Raw genomic sequence first — 16,676 nt, forward strand, 5'->3', positions numbered from 1 at the left:
TTTAGATTTTTAAAACACATGTAGAAATCAGGTGATTACTGTTCCCCCCTTGGTGCAGAAAGAATGTGGCTCTTTAGAGGAGGCAATGTCTTGCTTGAAGTAGTAGAGGGAATGTCAAACATCCCCTGGATTGATGCACAGAAGCACTCAGGACAAAATTTTGATGCATCCTGCTGACAGGTATCAGTATCAGGTGTGCAGGGTGTGTCCCAGGGGTGGAAGAGGTGGTACAGGACCTGTCCTTCTGCCACATGGGTGACAAAGTCACAGAGAGCAATAAAAAGTTCTTGTTCCCCACTGTGCCTTCTCTACACTGTGGAGCACTTTGGGTTGGCTATATGTTGGATTTATCAGAGGGTACAAGGGAGGCCTGCGGCACTTTCACGCACTCTTTCTGGGGCCTAATGCAGGCAGACCTCATGGTGTCTCAGTCCTTGCACAGAAAGATATGAAGTTCTTTATGCCTGCACAGCACAGGCTGAATACAGTGTGAGTGCTTTCTCTTTGCTACCTTGTTTTTAAATTCAAATATGTTTTATTGTTTAAAGTGTTTAAAATATTTCTAAGATAATTTCCCTAAACATTTTCTAATTCTTTTAAAAGTAAAACTCCATTGTATATTGGAAGTATTGGGTTGCTCTTTTTTTCTCTTTCAAGAGACATCCTATCCACCTTGACTGGTTGTATATGACACGGAAATGTACTTGTAAGTGAAGCTACAGTGAGTTGTTCTGTATTTTTGCTTCCAGAATCTCAAGTCTCCCAAAAGTCCTGTCAGTGACTTTAAATTCACCACCCGGAACCCAGAACTGCAAGTACAGGGTGATGTGGAAAAGGAAAGAATACTTTTAAGTATTGATGATGTAAAGGTGTGGTATAGCCTTTTATGTTTTGCCAAACTTTATAGATAATCTGATAATAGAACAATTTTTATCAAAAGCTTCACAAGGTGATTGGAATCTAAACCATTTCCTTTTCAGGAAGATGAGGGCCCCAGGCTGCCTTCATAGCTTCAGGCCATCCCCTGTCCCCATGCGTACACATACATGTACACACACATTCCCTTCAACCAAATTCTCTAGCCTGAAATCTCTGCCTCTCCCCCCTCCTATGTCCCTGATCCCTCTGGCCCTTTGACTCCTCTGTCGTACTTCCCTGCTCTATTCCCCTGGTGCACCATGCAGCAGCCCGCTCAGCCTCATAGTCACTCTGAAACTGTACTGTCCTTGCCTGCCCCTATGGTGCCCCTGAGCCCAATTTCACCCCCAGAGCCTATCTCATGCCTCCTGCAGCCCAGCTTTCCTGATTCACCAGGGATATTCATAGATTTATAGTTTAAGGCCAGAAGGGAACCATTAGATCTCTACTCTAACCTCCTACAAAACATAGGCCAGAGAATTAAATCCAATTACCAAAAAAAAATAAAAAAAAGTTGTAACCATGTAATTAGAGACTGTATCACAATGCATTCCTAACTGGCATTTCCTAACTTCTGACTGCTTGACTTTGCAACCTCGGTGTTCTTTTAATGTTTATTGTTTTTTGTATGTAATTTCCTAAGTTTATAAAAAAATAAGATGGAAAAAACAGGATTTCCATCATGTGGAACCCCATATTGACTCCCACATGATTCATCAGCAGAGTTAAAAGTTTTACATCCACAGCACGGACTGCTGCCACTTGAGCTAACAAAGTCACTGATAGCAGTAGTAAATTGTCATCCTCTATATTGTGAGGAAGGTGAAGCACAATGTTGAAGGACGACTACCTCCCTGGCACGCCCTCAGGGTGGTCCTGCAGTGTTCCAATGCCTCAATTTTCCCCTTCCAGGCACTTGCAGTTCCACTCTTCACAGGGGATCACCTACTCCACCATATTTAATAACACAAATCCCATCTGGGGCACCATCCTGTGGTAGGCTGTGACATGACTGGTGCATCTGCTTCTGTTTGCCCTTTCTTCCAGCATCCCAGTAACTCCATGCAGGCTTTCAGAGAATAAATAGCCCTTTACAGGGTTAATTTATTACAGAAGGTCCCAAAACCATAATCCAGATTTTCCTAGCACAGTCAATCTTCCAAGTTCCACCAGTCTGTCAACATAACAACTACAGCTCCAGTGTCTCTCACCATGCCCCAACACTTCAGAATGGCTCTGGCATTTCTTACCACACCTCATCCCAGCATATCTAGCTAGGGAGCTTCTCCATCCTGTTTCTAGCTCCTGCTTGGAGACATAAGTAGGCTCACCCTTTAATCATTCCCCAGCCTTCATCCCTCTGGCTTCAGCTCTGCAGCTCTGAGAGCAAGCAGGCATCTGCCTCCGTGGCTTTCAGCCTTCAGCTCTCTCTGGGCATGGCACTCTGGCCTTGGAAAGTTTGTAAGTGACCCTCCCCCAGCTGTCTTCTCACCTCCACCAACATGACCTGGATCCATTGCTCAGTAAGGAAATGCTCACTGCTCCCTCCTTCAGGGGCATCTCCTTCCTGAAGTTCTCAACCCACTTCTGCTCTTCTTCTGCATTCTTCTAGTCTGGGTTCTGAACGCTCTCATGTCTTTGGGCTGTCTTATTTATAACTTTTTCAGGGCAGCCCTCCCTCCTTATTACACCAAACTAGGGCACCTGTACTTGGACTGGGGACCTGGGCCTAATTTCATTTACAGGGCCAGCTACCCTGTTACACATACATTGTATTAGTGGATTTCACATCTACTGGCTGGTATCAGAGGCATGTTGACATCAGAGGAATCCTGGGTTCTATTCCAGATCATTCTGCCCCTGTTTTCCCCCAAGTCTGATACCTTTCGCCCCATTGATCCCTCCAACCTGTCTCAGTCCATCTCCACCTCAGCTTCTTGTCCCAGTTCCTTCTCTCTTTTCTGGCTCTTCATTCCAGTCTTCTCCTTTCACCACCATTCCAGTGTGACTTCTTCCTCTTTCTCCTTCTCATTGCCTGGGCACCAGCAGAGGGAACATTGAGAGCACCAGTAGAGACAGTATCTTTGCAGTTAGTTCTTGTGCCTGGCATCCTAGTTGTTCTTGGCATCCAAGAGGAGCAATTGCAGGGCAAGTCCAGCTCAGGCGTGGGTATCCTGGGATGATGCATGCTCAGTACAAACTCGCACCAGGTTTTCAGCGGCATTTCGGTGGCAGTTCCTTCACCCAGAGCAAGTGAAGACACTCCCCCCACCACCACCCCGCTGCCAAAGTGCCACCGAAGACACGGTAGGGAACTGTGCGGTGCGTACAAGCCCCACGTACCTGTCTCCCTCCCACCCATCCGACCCCAACCCACGTCCTGCCCCCAACTGCTCCCCTCAGAACCCGCAACCCATCAACTCCCCCGCTCCTTGTCCCCTGATCACCCCCTTCCGAGACCTCCCACCCTAACTGCCCCCCAGGACCCCACCCCTTACCCAACTTGCCCCGCTCCCTGTCCCCTGACTGCCCCAACCCCATCCAACACCACCCCGACAGACCACCGGAACTCCCACGCCTACCCAACCCCCCCCCGTTCCCCATCCCCTGACTGCCCCCCCAGAACCTCCGCCCCCTCCAACCGTTCCCCGCTCCAACCCCCCCCCCGCTCCCTGCCCCTATTCAACCCCTCCTCCCAGCCTTGGCCCCCTTACCATGCTGTTCAAAGCGGCAGGAGCTGCAGAGCTGCCCAGAACGCTGGTGCCCTGCGAGGGTGGGGGCGGGAGCAGGGGAGGGGCCGGGGGAGCCTCCCCAGCTGGGAGCTCAGGCAGGCCAGACAGGACAGTCCCGCGGGCCAGAGTTTGCCCACCCGCCTGCCCCTTTAACCACCGGTTCTACACCGGCTTCTAAATTTAACAACCGGTTCTTGCGAACCGGTGCGAACCGGCTCCAGCTCACCACTGGCTAGAGGGTATTCTGGGGTGTGGCTCTCTCACTCTCTTCTGTTCAAGTTGTTCCACTTTGTGTAAAATACTTTAATATTCAGGAGGTCAGAGAGAGAGTGACTGGATAACCTAGTGATTAGCACACTCCCCTGGCAGACCTGGGTTCCAGTCCCTGCTCCAGTGAATAGTTCAGCGTTTCATCCAAAGTCGAACCATTTCAACAAGCAAGTTTAAAAAAGACATCCCCCACCCCACTCCAGAATATCCCGTAGTCCAGTGGTTAAGAGATGCAATTAGGAGACCTACATTCAAGTCCTTGGTCTGAATCAGGCAGAATGGGACTTAACCTGGATCTCCTACATCCTGGGTAGTGCTCTAATGACTGCACTCTTGGGTATAAAGGAGGCGGCACCTCCTTTTCATTTTTTACTTGAGAAAGGGCTGTTCCAATTTAGGTCCCTAACTCCAGGAGAGGGTTCACAGTTGTGAATTCTGAGCAGACTCCAGCCCAGAGTTAGGCATCTATAACGGGTTGACCCCTTTCAAGGCGCCACCTGATGTGCTGAGATATCACTGAGCCCGCGTGTTCTGCCAACATGGGCCCCCTTTAACCTGTCTCGCTGAGCCAGGCTCTTAAACCTTCTCTAGCACACACACAGGCAGGGCCACACCCAGCTGCAGAAAGACACAGATACTGAGATCAGCTCTGGGAAGACACAGCTTAAGGGACTTACCCCAGTACTCAGGGCCCACCTCCCTTAGAGTGCAGACCCAAAGGTATATTGTGCTGTATAGAAGAATCTGCACAGCGCATGCTCATAAAAATGCATCCTCTTCCTCAGTGTGAAGAGAGATATGCACCCCTTTTTGCCCCCTCAGTGAGAAATTGCACAAACTGGGTTTAATAATAAACAAATATATAAACTATAAAAGATTTTAAGTGATTATAAGAGATAGCAAACAGAACAAAGCAGATTACTAAGCAAATAAAACAAAGCATGCAAACTAAGCTTGATTCACTAAAGAAATTGGTTACAAAATGTAATTTCTCACCCTAAATGTTGAATTAGATAAGATGCAGAGCTTCTGTAGCTCAGAGTTCCAGTTATTTCTTCTTACAGACTGGATCCCTATCTCTCAGTCTGGACTCACCCCTGCCTTTCCCTTCAGGTTAGTTCCTTTGTCCCTTTAGGTTCTTTCAGCAGTCCTTCTTCTTGGGTAGGACATGGAGGAGAGTCTGGAATGCCTTCCCTCCCAGTCTTAAATAGAATTTACATAAGGCGGGAAGCATTTTGTTTCCCAAACTTGACCTCCCAATCTGGTGAGTGGAAAATTACTAGAAGTCCAAGATAGTGTTTAATACCAGCTGGCAGAACTACCTGACCTAGTAGTGTCACAGCTACGTCCCAGGACAACTCTCAGGAAGGAGAAAGATTAGTATCTTCACAGTCTTGTTGTTTCTTCCTAATGGGCCATCAGCCCCATCTGGCTTTTCACTGTTGTACCTGAAGGGCTAGTTGTGAGTGACACCCAAAGTAGCACATTTGAAATACAGATACATGGTCAATATTCTTAACTTCAGATACAAAAATGATACAGGGATACAGATTGGATAATCATATTCAGTAAATCATAACCTTTCCAGTGATATCTTACATGAGCCATCTTGCATAAAGTATATCTCAGTTATGCCATATACATATCATAAGCATATTTCCATAAAGAATACGGAGTGTAACATCACAGCATCCAACTCCCTTTCAGGGGCAGGGCTTAGGCCCCGCCCTTCTCCTTGGCATTTCCTACTGGCTAGCTTAGGTGGCTTCCTGCTCTATACTCTGGCTTCTGTGAATCCCTTTTTTTGGTGCCCAACTGTCTTCATGCATTGTATGAGGAGTCCAGGCATCCAGCTCGGGGTTGTGAATTCCATTGGGTGGCAGGGTGCTCAGTGCTGTTGCCGGCCCAAAGGGCCTGAGGGGGCAACAGGGTTCGTTGCCCGGTGTGCGTCGCACCAATAGACACACCAGGGTGCAGAAGCAAACCAAATTTATTCAAGAGCTCTGAATAGGCACTAGGAGACCAGCATGTCTCAAATCAAGCGCAGCAAATACAAGCAAGTTTCCCATTTTATATTCCAAGCTGTTTGTGTGTAAGCCTTTGTTCTGTTCCTCCCTCACCCCTCCCTTCCCGACAGCGGTTACAGCAGGCAGTACATTGTGGCGTGTTAGAAAAGTTCTCGTCCGCATGGTTATCTTCGACCTTGCAAGCTCTACGTAGTAGGCCTTTTCCTCCCGCTTTTCCCCCTCGTTATCACTACTGCTTCTGCTAGTGTGAGCGAAACTGCAGCTGTCTGCCGAAAAAAAGCTGACCGTTACATATTCTGCTTCAGCATTTAGGCTGTTAGCATGGAGGCTGGTGAAAGTTCACAAGATGGAGTTACTGTGGTTCACTTAGACCCAGAGCAGGGGGTTTCATCGGCACTTATGGCCTTCCACTCCCCCGAGTTACCTGGTAGCTATGCCTAGTGACGCCAACAATTCCCTCCTTTGAGAACACTCAACAAACCTTTGGCAGAGTTTTCTCATACTCTAAAGACAAAATGCGATTAAGCTCCATGCAATTGGGATCATCAATGAGAGATTATAAAGGAACTTCCGGGGAATGGGAGGTACAAATCTTATGTATGAGCACTTTACAGCAAGCGAGCAAAAGAAAAAGAACAAAACATATCACAACACCTGTGAGCAAGAGGCGAACAATGCCTCCCTCTAGTCCCCGTAGACCAGGTAACCAACCCCAAAGGGAATCAAAAATAGTGGGTTCTCCTTCCTGGTCCTTCCACTGGTTCAAGGCCTGTTCGGCTGACAAGATGTGCTTGTTAATATCCTGTGAAAACTCTGGGACATAGGTGCAACATTCTTCTCCAATAGGGGCACAGACCCCGCCCCGTGAGGCTAACACATTTTCTAGGGCCTGGTGGTTTTGCAGAGCCAGCAATCGAAGCTGGTACAGCTCAGAGCTTATGCCTTTTTCTATGGCCAGGGTATCATTGGCAAACTGGGTGAGAAATTTAGAAAGTCTTCTGTAGAGTTGGGTTAGCCATCCCACCTCATAAGTAGGGAGGAATATCATCCCAAACCTGTCTCCTTCTCTGATGGGTTCAGTGGTAGCTCTCAAGGACCGATAGTACCTGGGGCGACCTGAGGGAGCCTGGGTCAGAACACGGAGGGGAGGAGCGAGATAGCCTTTATAACAGCTACCATGCCAACCATGAGGAAGCCATTTGTAGGCACTATTACCACAGACCCAGAATGCTTCACCATAACTAGCCTTTCCATTGTTACCTTGTAGGTCCCATAGGGTGGCTTGTGGGGAAAGGGCAAAGAATGCAGTGCCGGTTTGCCAACCGGTGGCATTTAGTAAAGGGATAGTGAGACTTATACCAGGACCAATATAAAATCTACATGTACTAATGCCGGCAAACCAGGTATGATTACTTGTACTGGCTTGCTGAAAACATATAAGACCAGTGGGTGGAGAATGTAGACGAATAGGCTGGGGCTTAAGAGTGCTGCTATAGTGGGAATTCCAAGAGCCATTGTGTAGGCCATAAGGAGCTTCCGCAGTACAGTTAGATCGCAAACTTAAATTGTCAGAGGTGCTGCTGCTGGTAACCATCCACCTTTGACAAAAGTCTGACCAATTTTGGGGAACTACTCTCCAGGGCAATCCAGCCGAATGGTGGGGAGTCTGGGCACATATCTAACAGTGAGAGAGATTGAACTCACGGGCAAAGGCAATTTTCAGGGCCTCATAGGTATTGGTAGCCATGTCTGCAGGGATGGCTCCCCATCCTGCATGCGATGTGGGGGTAACAGAAGGATTGCTTCTGTGACAAAAAGGAATGTTGTGAGAGACCCTAAAGCTGAACCAATATTGTAATTACAACAACCCAAATGCCCAGAAGATAAGAATTATTGACACCAGACAAATCAAAAAATAAAAGGACCAGGACCATAGGCTAGGTCGGCCTTCTGTGAATAGATGGAACCAATGCTCAGGGTTTTCGCGGGGAGTGTGCTATGGCTGTTCAGAGAGATCACCAGACATTCCCAGCTACCCTTACTGTCTTTTGAATAACAGCTTAAGTCCCAAATCGTCGCTGGCAGTCTTTTCTGCAGGCTGGACAGTCCACTGTTTAGGAGTGGGTACTGCTTTCAGTCGAGAGTGATGAATCCAGTTCTTGTGTCCTTCGACCTTTGCTGTCATGTGTGAGACCAGCAGGACAGTGGGGGGTCCCTTCCACTTCTCTTGGAGAGGCTCGTCCTTCCAGGTTCGAACGAGAACGGAGTCACCTGGCTGCAAGGAGTGGACAGAGGCATCCAGCAGAAGAGGCTGTGAATCTTTGGTGTATCTGTGAAGAGAAGAAAGAACAGCAGACAGAGAGCACATGTACTGAGACAAGAAACCACACTCCATTTCCCACTCTCCTGCCGGAACCGGTGTACTGTTCAGAGGCCATGCCCTTCCAAACATAATTTCGAAGGGACTAAGCCCTAACCTGCCCTTGGGGAGAGCACGAATGCAGAGTAACACAAGGGGCAAAGCATCAGGCCACCTAAGAGAGGCCTCCTGACAGACCTTTGAGAGGTGTCGCTTGAGTGTCTGATTTGTGCGTTCCACTACTCCACTGGCTTGTGGTCGCCATGGTGTGTGGAGCTTCCAGGGGATTTGCAAGGCACTTGATATTTTTTGAACAACTTGAGATGTGAAGTGTGTTCCGTTATCAGATTCCATCCACTGGGGGAGTCCGAAGCGAGGAATAATCTCCTTGACAAACTTAAGAGCCACCGTTTTGGTAGTGTTGTTACGACGTGGGAAGGCTTCGGGCCATCTGCTGAATCGATCCACGAAGACGAGGAGGTACCTGTACCTTTGGGTCCTGGGAAACTCAGTAAAGTCTATTTGCCACACTAATCCTGGGCCTGGGGTAGGTTCCAGGGTGGCTGGCAGCACTGCTATTCCTGGTCGAGGGTTATTCTTTTGGCAGATTAAACATTCAGCTTGTACCTGTGATGCTAGGGGTTTAAGTCCAGAAGTTAGAAAATATTTATTCATAAGCTGGGTAAGAGCCTCTCTGCCTGCGTGGGTGGTTTGATGCAGTTTCTGCAACACTGGTCGGATCAGGCCCTTGGGCAGGAGGATTTTTCCCTCTGTTTTTTCCCTATTCCCTCTGAATAAAGCCATCCCTCCTTTTCCTGGAGACCGAGCCTGTCAGCCAGGTTTCTGTCATCATGGGAGTACTGAGGAGCTGCAAGCTCACCTATTGATGGGATGAGGGCATGCATTTGGGCATTCTCCTCTGTTGGTGATTTCAGGGTAGCAGCGCGCTTGGCTTCCCTGTCTGTTCTGGCATTGCCCTTGGTTACATCTTGAGCTTCCTTTTGATGGGCTCTGCAATGCACCACTGCTATTGCTGAGGGGAGTTGTACCGCTTCTAACAGCTGGAGAATTTGAGACCCATGCTTAACTGGGGAGCCTTGGGCTGTTAGCATCCCTCTTTGCTTCCACAGACCAGCGTGAGCATGCAATACCCCAAAAGCATACTTTGAGTCAATAAAGATATTAACCCGTTTGTCTTTTGCCAGTTTGAGTGCACGAGTCAGGGCCACAAGTTCAGCAAGTTGGGCAGATGTCCCAGCAGGTAAACTCTCAGCTTCCACAGTATCATGAAGGGTCACAATAGCATAACCCACCCTCCTTTGCCCATCCACAATGGCACTACTGCCATCAGTATACCATTCCAAGTCAGCATTTGGGAGTGGTTGATCTTTTAAATCTGGGCGGCTGGAGTATTGGGCATCTATGATTTCCAAACAGTCATGTTCCTGCTTTTCTGTTTCTGGTAGCAGGGTAGCTGGATTAAGGGAGGGACAGGTTTGCAGGGTAACTTCAGGGTTCTCTAACAGTTTCGCCTGATACCGAGCAACCTGAGCCTGTGTGAGCCAGAGACCACCCTTAGTGTCCAGCAGGGCTTGGACCATATGGGGAATATACACTTGCACAGTTCCTCCCAGTGTCAGTTTTTCAGCTTCCCCAAGCACTAGGGCAGTGGCTGTGACCGCCCTCAAGCATGCTGGCCACCCCTTTGCAACTTGATCCAGTTGATTAGAGAAGTATGCCACGGGACGTTTCCAGGTGCCTAATAACTGAGTAAGCACTCCCAGGGCTATCCCTTTTCTTTCATGCACATACAGTTGGAACGGCTTAGAGAGATCCGGCAGACCCAGGGCTGGGGCTTCCATCAGTTTCCTTTTCAAGATTTTAAATGCCCTGTCCGCTTCTGGGGACCAGTGAAAGGGGTCATGATCCGATCCCTTAACACATTCATACAGAGGTTTAGCCCACAGTCCATATTCTGGGATCCATATTCTGCAAAAGCCTGCCATGCCCAGAAATGCCCTGAGCCATTTACGGTTGCTTGGGATAGGAACTTGGCAGATAGCCTCCTTTCTGTCATTTGCGAGCTGCCTCTCTCCCTGCCTTATGTGAAATCCCAGATACTGTACTTCTGAGAGAGCAATTTGAGCCTTGCTCCGAGCTACCCGGTATCCTCGGAGTCCAACAAAGTTCAGGAGGCTCACAGTGGCTTTGAGACAAGGGATCAGACCCACAGCAGCAATTAGCAAGTCATCTACATATTGCAGGAGGAGGACTCTGTCCGAATTATTCCACTCCTCCAAGTCTCTGGCCAGAGCCTGGCCGAACAGAGTGAGGGAATTTTTAAATCTCTGGGCCAATGCTGTCCAGCAAAGCTGCTTTTTAACCCTTCTGTTGTCCTCATTATGCCTGGCAGTATTTTGCAGATCTCATAGTTGCTTAGGCACATTCAGGCCCCCCTTTTCTTGGTTGTCGGCCAAGTCTTAGCTGTGAACAATGTCCTTGGATGGGGCCAGCATCTTATCTTTGGACTGAGCTTGCTAGCTATATTTTCCAGTTAACTCATTCTGTTCTTTTTCCTTCTCCCTTTCTTGGCTTCTTTTAACCTCCAGAGGAAACTTCCACTCTTCACTCGTACACCTTTTCCCAACAATGAACACATACACATTGCCATTATACACCCTTCCAGTAAAATAACTTCTATACAGAGCTTTGAAGCAACAAACCAGGACGAGCACACCCACTTTTGAGGATTCCACTCGGTACAACCTCTGGTGTCCAATAGCTTTCCTTTTTAAACCTTAAATGCCTTCTCTGTGTCTCCTCCTTAGCCTTAACTATAACCTGATTCCGCTCCACCTCAGACAACAAGGTTCTCATAAGTATATTGCAATCATCCCAGTCAGGCTTATGGCTTGCTAGACACCCTTCAAAGATTGAAATAAACTTGCTTGGATTCGTGGCGAATTCCCCTGCTTCTGCCTTAAAGGCAGCTAGGTGCACTGGGTTAAAAGGAACATAAGAATACACTGGCACAACCTGGGCTGAACGATCCTGTGTTCCTGGACGGGCTACCACATTCTCAGTAATCAACGGATACAATCCCACCGAGGGGGTACTCTCTGGAGTCTGTGGGGGTGTTGGAGCCGAAGGGGATACCGATTCTGCCATTACAACTGTGGGAGGGTTCTGGGGATTAGCAGCAGGTACTACCGAGTTTGTCGGAGTCAAATGGCACTTGTGCAGAATATCAGGCCTATTTCTTAACATCATAAACGTATACGCATAGAGATGTTCATTCCATTTACCTGTTCGCTGACAAAACAAAAGTAACTGAAGGATTGTGTTGTAATTAAGTGATCCTTCCGGTGGCCACCTTTCCTGGCACTCTAGCTGGTATTGAGGCCAATCAGCTGTACAGAACCTTTTCAATTTACTTCTAAGCATTGAATCTGACCCAAACACATCCCAATTTGCTAGAATGCATTCTAAGGGCGTACACTGTGCCCTGCCGGCTGTACTCTGTCCCTGCCCCATACTCTAGGGAGACTGGACTGTTCCTACCTTATCTAAGGGTCCGGTTCCTCACCGTCACCCACAACTGCTTCTCCACTGTCCGAGCGCATTGCACCGTTGTGCCCTCCGGGGTCGAACACACCACGTCTCCGCCGAGGCCCCTGATGAAGTCACTGGTGCGCGCTGGGCGTCGGTTGTCTCCGTAATCTGTCAGCTGCCAGGAGAGATCCGGGCAAGGCTAAATTTCAGCCTCGAGCCCCACGTTGGGCGCCAAAACTGTTGCCGGCCCAAAGGGCCCGAGGAGGGCAACAGGGTTCGTTGCCCGGTGTGCGTCGCACTAATAGACACACCAGGGTGCAGAAGCAAACCAAATTTATTCAAGAGCTCTGAATAGGCACTAGGAGACCAGCATGTCTCAAATCAAGCACAGCAAATACAAGCAAGTTTCCCATTTTATATTCCAAGCTGTTTGTGTGTAAGCCTTTGTTCTGTTCCTCCCTCACCCCTCCCTTCCCGACAGCGGTTACAGCAGGCAGTACATTGTGGCGTGTTAGAAAAGTTCTCGTCCGCATGGTTATCTTCGACCTTGCAAGCTCTACATAGTAGGCCTTTCCCTCCCCCTTTTCCCCCTCGTTATCGCTACTGCTAGTGTGAGCGAAACTGCAGCTGTCTGCCGAAAAAAAGCTGACCGTTACATATTCTGCTTCAACATTTAGGCTGTTAGCATGGAGGCTGGTGAAAGTTCACAAGATGGAGTTTCTGTGGCTCACTTAGACCCAGAGCAGGGGGGTTTCATCGGCACTTATGGCCTTCCCCTCTCTCCCCCCCCCCCCCCCGAGTTACCTGGTAGCTATGCCTAGTGACGCCAACAGCGCTGCTTTTGAATCTAGGGCCTAAGGCTAAGCATGCACAACTCCTGTGCGCTTCAGCTACAATTCTGAATGATCAGCACTTCAGAAAATCATTGCCTAGCTAGCTCAAGTTGATTTCCCAGTAAATGAGGAACACATAATTATCAGCCACCTCTGAAAATGCTGATTTTAAGTAATTTATCCAAAATTCTATTAAAAATCTTTAGCAGAGCCAGGACTAGAACCCAGTTCTCCTTGGACTTAGTCCAGCACTTTAACAAGAAAAACCATCTTTTGTCTTTCTCTATTCTCCTGCTTCCCCATTATGAACTTTTTGAGTAAATGAGCTTGGGTCCTACAGCCATCAATCTTGGTTACTATTCAGACCTGTCTTATTCACTGCCCCTCCTTTTGTATGTAATTTTCTAGATTTAAAAAAAAATGAAAAAAAGGGAATTCTGTCATGTGTAACTTTAATAATATTTACCTGGGTTGTCAGTAGGATTTGAACCTAGTACATTCAGATTCCCACCATAGATACTGCAACTTGAGCTAAAGTTGTTAGCAGTAGTAGGCTGTTATTGTCTGTGGACCAGCTACTGCTAGAGTCGGATGTGTATTGCTCTGAAACAGTGAGTTACGCATGCAGGAGTAGCCCCATTCTATAAAAAAAGAGTCAAGCAGATACATTTGGCAGATTATTTCTAAGAGGAAATGTGGCTAAATTGAAGAAACTTAGGTTCTGTTCTGAGCTATGCCAGATGTGATCTTGTATAACATTTCAAGGCATATTAAAACAAACAAACAAAAAACCCTTGGCCATTGGCATATTTTATACAATCCCTGTTCCAGTGCTTATTGAGCTTTTATTCTGGGACATCCATTGAGTGGTTTTCTTCAACAGCCGTGGGTACCAGGATGGATCCCCAACATGCCAACCTCTTCATGGGCCACCTCAAGGAAGAATTTCTGGATAAAGGCAACATGAAACCAACTGTATGCCTGAAATACATCAATGATATTTTCATCCATTAAATGTCCCTGTTCTGTTCACTCTCTCTGAAACATCTGGCACTGGCTGCAGTCAGAAGACAGGATATTGGGCTAGATGGACCATTGGTCTGACCTCGTATGGCCATCCTTAGGTTCTTATCCTTTAGACAGACAACCTAAACACTGATTTCCACTACAATATCAACAACTACCATCCATCAAACTTTGTAGAACACTCCAACACCAGCATCAACTTCCTGTACAGCACAATCAGTGTCAACAATGGAACCCTACAGACAACTATATACAAGAAAGCAACAGATCACCACTCTTACTTCCACTGATCCAGAACACCAAGAAATATGTTATCTACAGCCAGGCACTTAGATACCACAGAATATGCTTGGAAGAGAAAGTCCAGAATGTGCACCTTAACACACTTAAAACCACCTTCATTAAACAAGAACGATTCACTAGAGAAGTAGATAGCCTCCCCAATAATCTATGGCTCTTGCAGAGAAGAGGAGGCAAAAAGATTAGGAGAATGGAAAGAAAAGAAGAGCTACCCCTCTGTATTTTAAAAAACAAGGAGAAACACAGAATACTACAAAAATGCTACAGAATTAAAATAACTTTTGGTTGACTACCTGTAGCTCAGGCTAAGTCTACACTACCTGCCTGAATCGGCGGGTAGAAATCGACCTCTCGGGGATTGATTTATCGCGTCCCGTCGGGACGCAACAATCAATCCCCGAATCGACGCTCTTACTCCACCAGCGGAGGTGGGAGTAAGCGCCGTCGACGGGAAGCCGCAGAGGTCGATTTTGCCGCCGTCCCTACAGCGGTACAGGGGTAAGTCGGCTGCGATACGTCGAATTCAGCTACGCTATTCGCATAGCTGAATTTGCGTATCTTAAATCGACCCCCCCTCCCCGTAGTGAAGACCTGCCCTCAGAGTCTTAATATGACAATAACAACGAGGAGTCCGGTGGCACCTTAAAGACTAACAGATCTATTTGGGCATAAGCTTTCGTGGGTAAAAAACCCACTTCTTCAGATGCAAATAAATCTGTTAGTCTTTAAGGTGCCACCGGACTCCTCGTTGTTTTTGTGGATACAGACTAACACAGCTACCCCTCTGAATATGACAATGACATTTCCACTTTTGTAAAAATAAAATAAGTAGGAGTTCATTATGCCATACATCTCTCAAAAAGATACTAGTAATATATTAGAGAGACAAGGTAAGTAAGGTAATATCTTTTATTGAACCAACTTCTGTTGGTGAAAGAGACAAGCTTGCAACCTTACACAGAGCTCTTCTTCAGGTACTCAGAGTGTCACAGCTAAATACAAGGGTGGAACAGATAAGGAGTTAATATGTTTTGCAAGAGAGCATTCACCATGAAGGGGGAAGTTAATACCTCCACGGCCATAGGAAAAAGGAGTATTAGTGAGTTACAGATTGTTGTAATGGGCTATAGTAATATATAGTAATATATTAAAACAACAAAGAGTCTGGTGGCACCTTAAAGACTAACAGATTTATTTGGGCATAAGCTTTCGTGAGTAAAAACCTCACTTCTTCGGATCCGAAGAAGTGAGGTTTTTACTCACGAAAGCTTATGCCCAAATAAATCTGTTAGTCTTTAAGGTGCCACCAGACTCTTTGTTGTTTTTGTAGATACAGACTAACACGGCTACCCCCTGATACTTGACAATATAGTAATATATTATAGTTCACAATATTATTGTAATAAACAGGTTTGTTTGTAATAACTGGTGAAGGCTTCTAAAGGGGATTACTGCCAGATTGAAAGCCACAACTGTAAGAAATAAACATTAATCCCTCTGGAACACTGGCAACAGAGAGCTGAGTTAAGATTGTCTGGTATGACCTTGCTGAGTAGGGCTGATTTGCCAAGGGAAAGTGTTTGTGAGCAGCTGTTGCTGTGTATATGGGAGAAGGTAAGGTGTGTAGCTGTATACTGTTTCCTGGCTTTTGTAGATTTAAATTTTGCATTGCTGACCCTCAGCGACTTACATTTTAATTTAAAAATTATTGTTTTTGAAATTCAGTCTATTTACTCAGTTTCATAGCTTTCCCTGAAATACTATACTTCCATGCTCTTGCCTGTGAAGGCCCAAAATGTTTCCAGCTGTGTGTATTTATAAAAAGCATTTGTATTTTTTTCTTTTTGGGGGTGGGAGGAGCAGCAGTTTAATTGGTTTTATTTTGAAAGACATATGTGAGATTATGCTGACAAATCTGTCTGGATTGTACCAGGAATTGAGAAGAAGTTTGGAACTCTGTGTAAGTCAGAAAAGGATGGAGAAGGACTGTTCTAGTGATGACTATGATTCTGTTGAAGAGGATGTGCTTTTGGAGCACTCTCAGGTGGAAGAGACAGTTGCAAGTTTTGGAAGCCTCCAGTTGCCCAGCAGTGAGTCATTACTGAAGGATGAGGCTGGAAGATGCTGTGACCTTGATGCTGGTGCTCTTGTGCTGGAATTTAAGGAGAATCTGACAAGTAAGTCTTTGTGTCCTGTACCAGTTCAGCTGCAGTGTTGCAGTAGTAATTCTAGTTTTTATGCATAGAGTTTGTGGCTAAAAGGGAACTTTGTCATCTAATCTGACCTCTTGCACAACACAAGCCATTATGTTTCACCCAGGTATCCCTGCATTTAGGCCAATAACTTGTGTTTGATTATAGCATATCTTCCAAAAAGGATTCCAGTCTTGATCTGAAGAATTCAAGAGATGGAGACTCTACCACTTCCCTTGGTAGTTTGTTCCAATGTTTAATCACCCTCGCTGTGAAATATTGGTGCCAATTTGTTTCAGCTTGCAGCCATTGGTTTTTGTTCTGCCTTTCTTCACTAGATTAAAGAGCCCTTTAGTACCTGTTTTTTTCTCCCCATGTAATCAAGCCATCTCTCAATCTTCTTTTTGATAAACTGAACAGATTGAGTTCTTTACGTCTCTCACTGCAAGGCATTTTCTCCAGCCCTA

General features: G+C 46.7%; 1 protein-coding gene across 4 annotated transcripts in view; it reads left to right on the plus strand.

Moving 5' to 3' along the window:
• The window catches only part of KATNIP (katanin interacting protein), a 183,483-nt gene that overhangs the window by 49,794 nt on the left and 117,013 nt on the right, over positions 1-16,676 (plus strand). For all 4 annotated transcript variants that reach the window (XR_008446476.1, XM_054042252.1, XM_054042254.1 and 1 more), the window contains 2 exons: positions 750-869; positions 15,951-16,194. Coding sequence is in view for 3 of the 4 variants with exons in the window: in XM_054042252.1 (XP_053898227.1) it covers positions 750-869; positions 15,951-16,194 (364 nt within the window). In the remaining variant the exon portion in view is untranslated. The remainder of the gene's footprint in view (positions 1-749; positions 870-15,950; positions 16,195-16,676) is intronic.

This window comes from Malaclemys terrapin, chromosome 10 (assembly GCF_027887155.1).
Source record: "Malaclemys terrapin pileata isolate rMalTer1 chromosome 10, rMalTer1.hap1, whole genome shotgun sequence".
NCBI lineage: Eukaryota > Metazoa > Chordata > Testudines > Emydidae > Malaclemys > Malaclemys terrapin.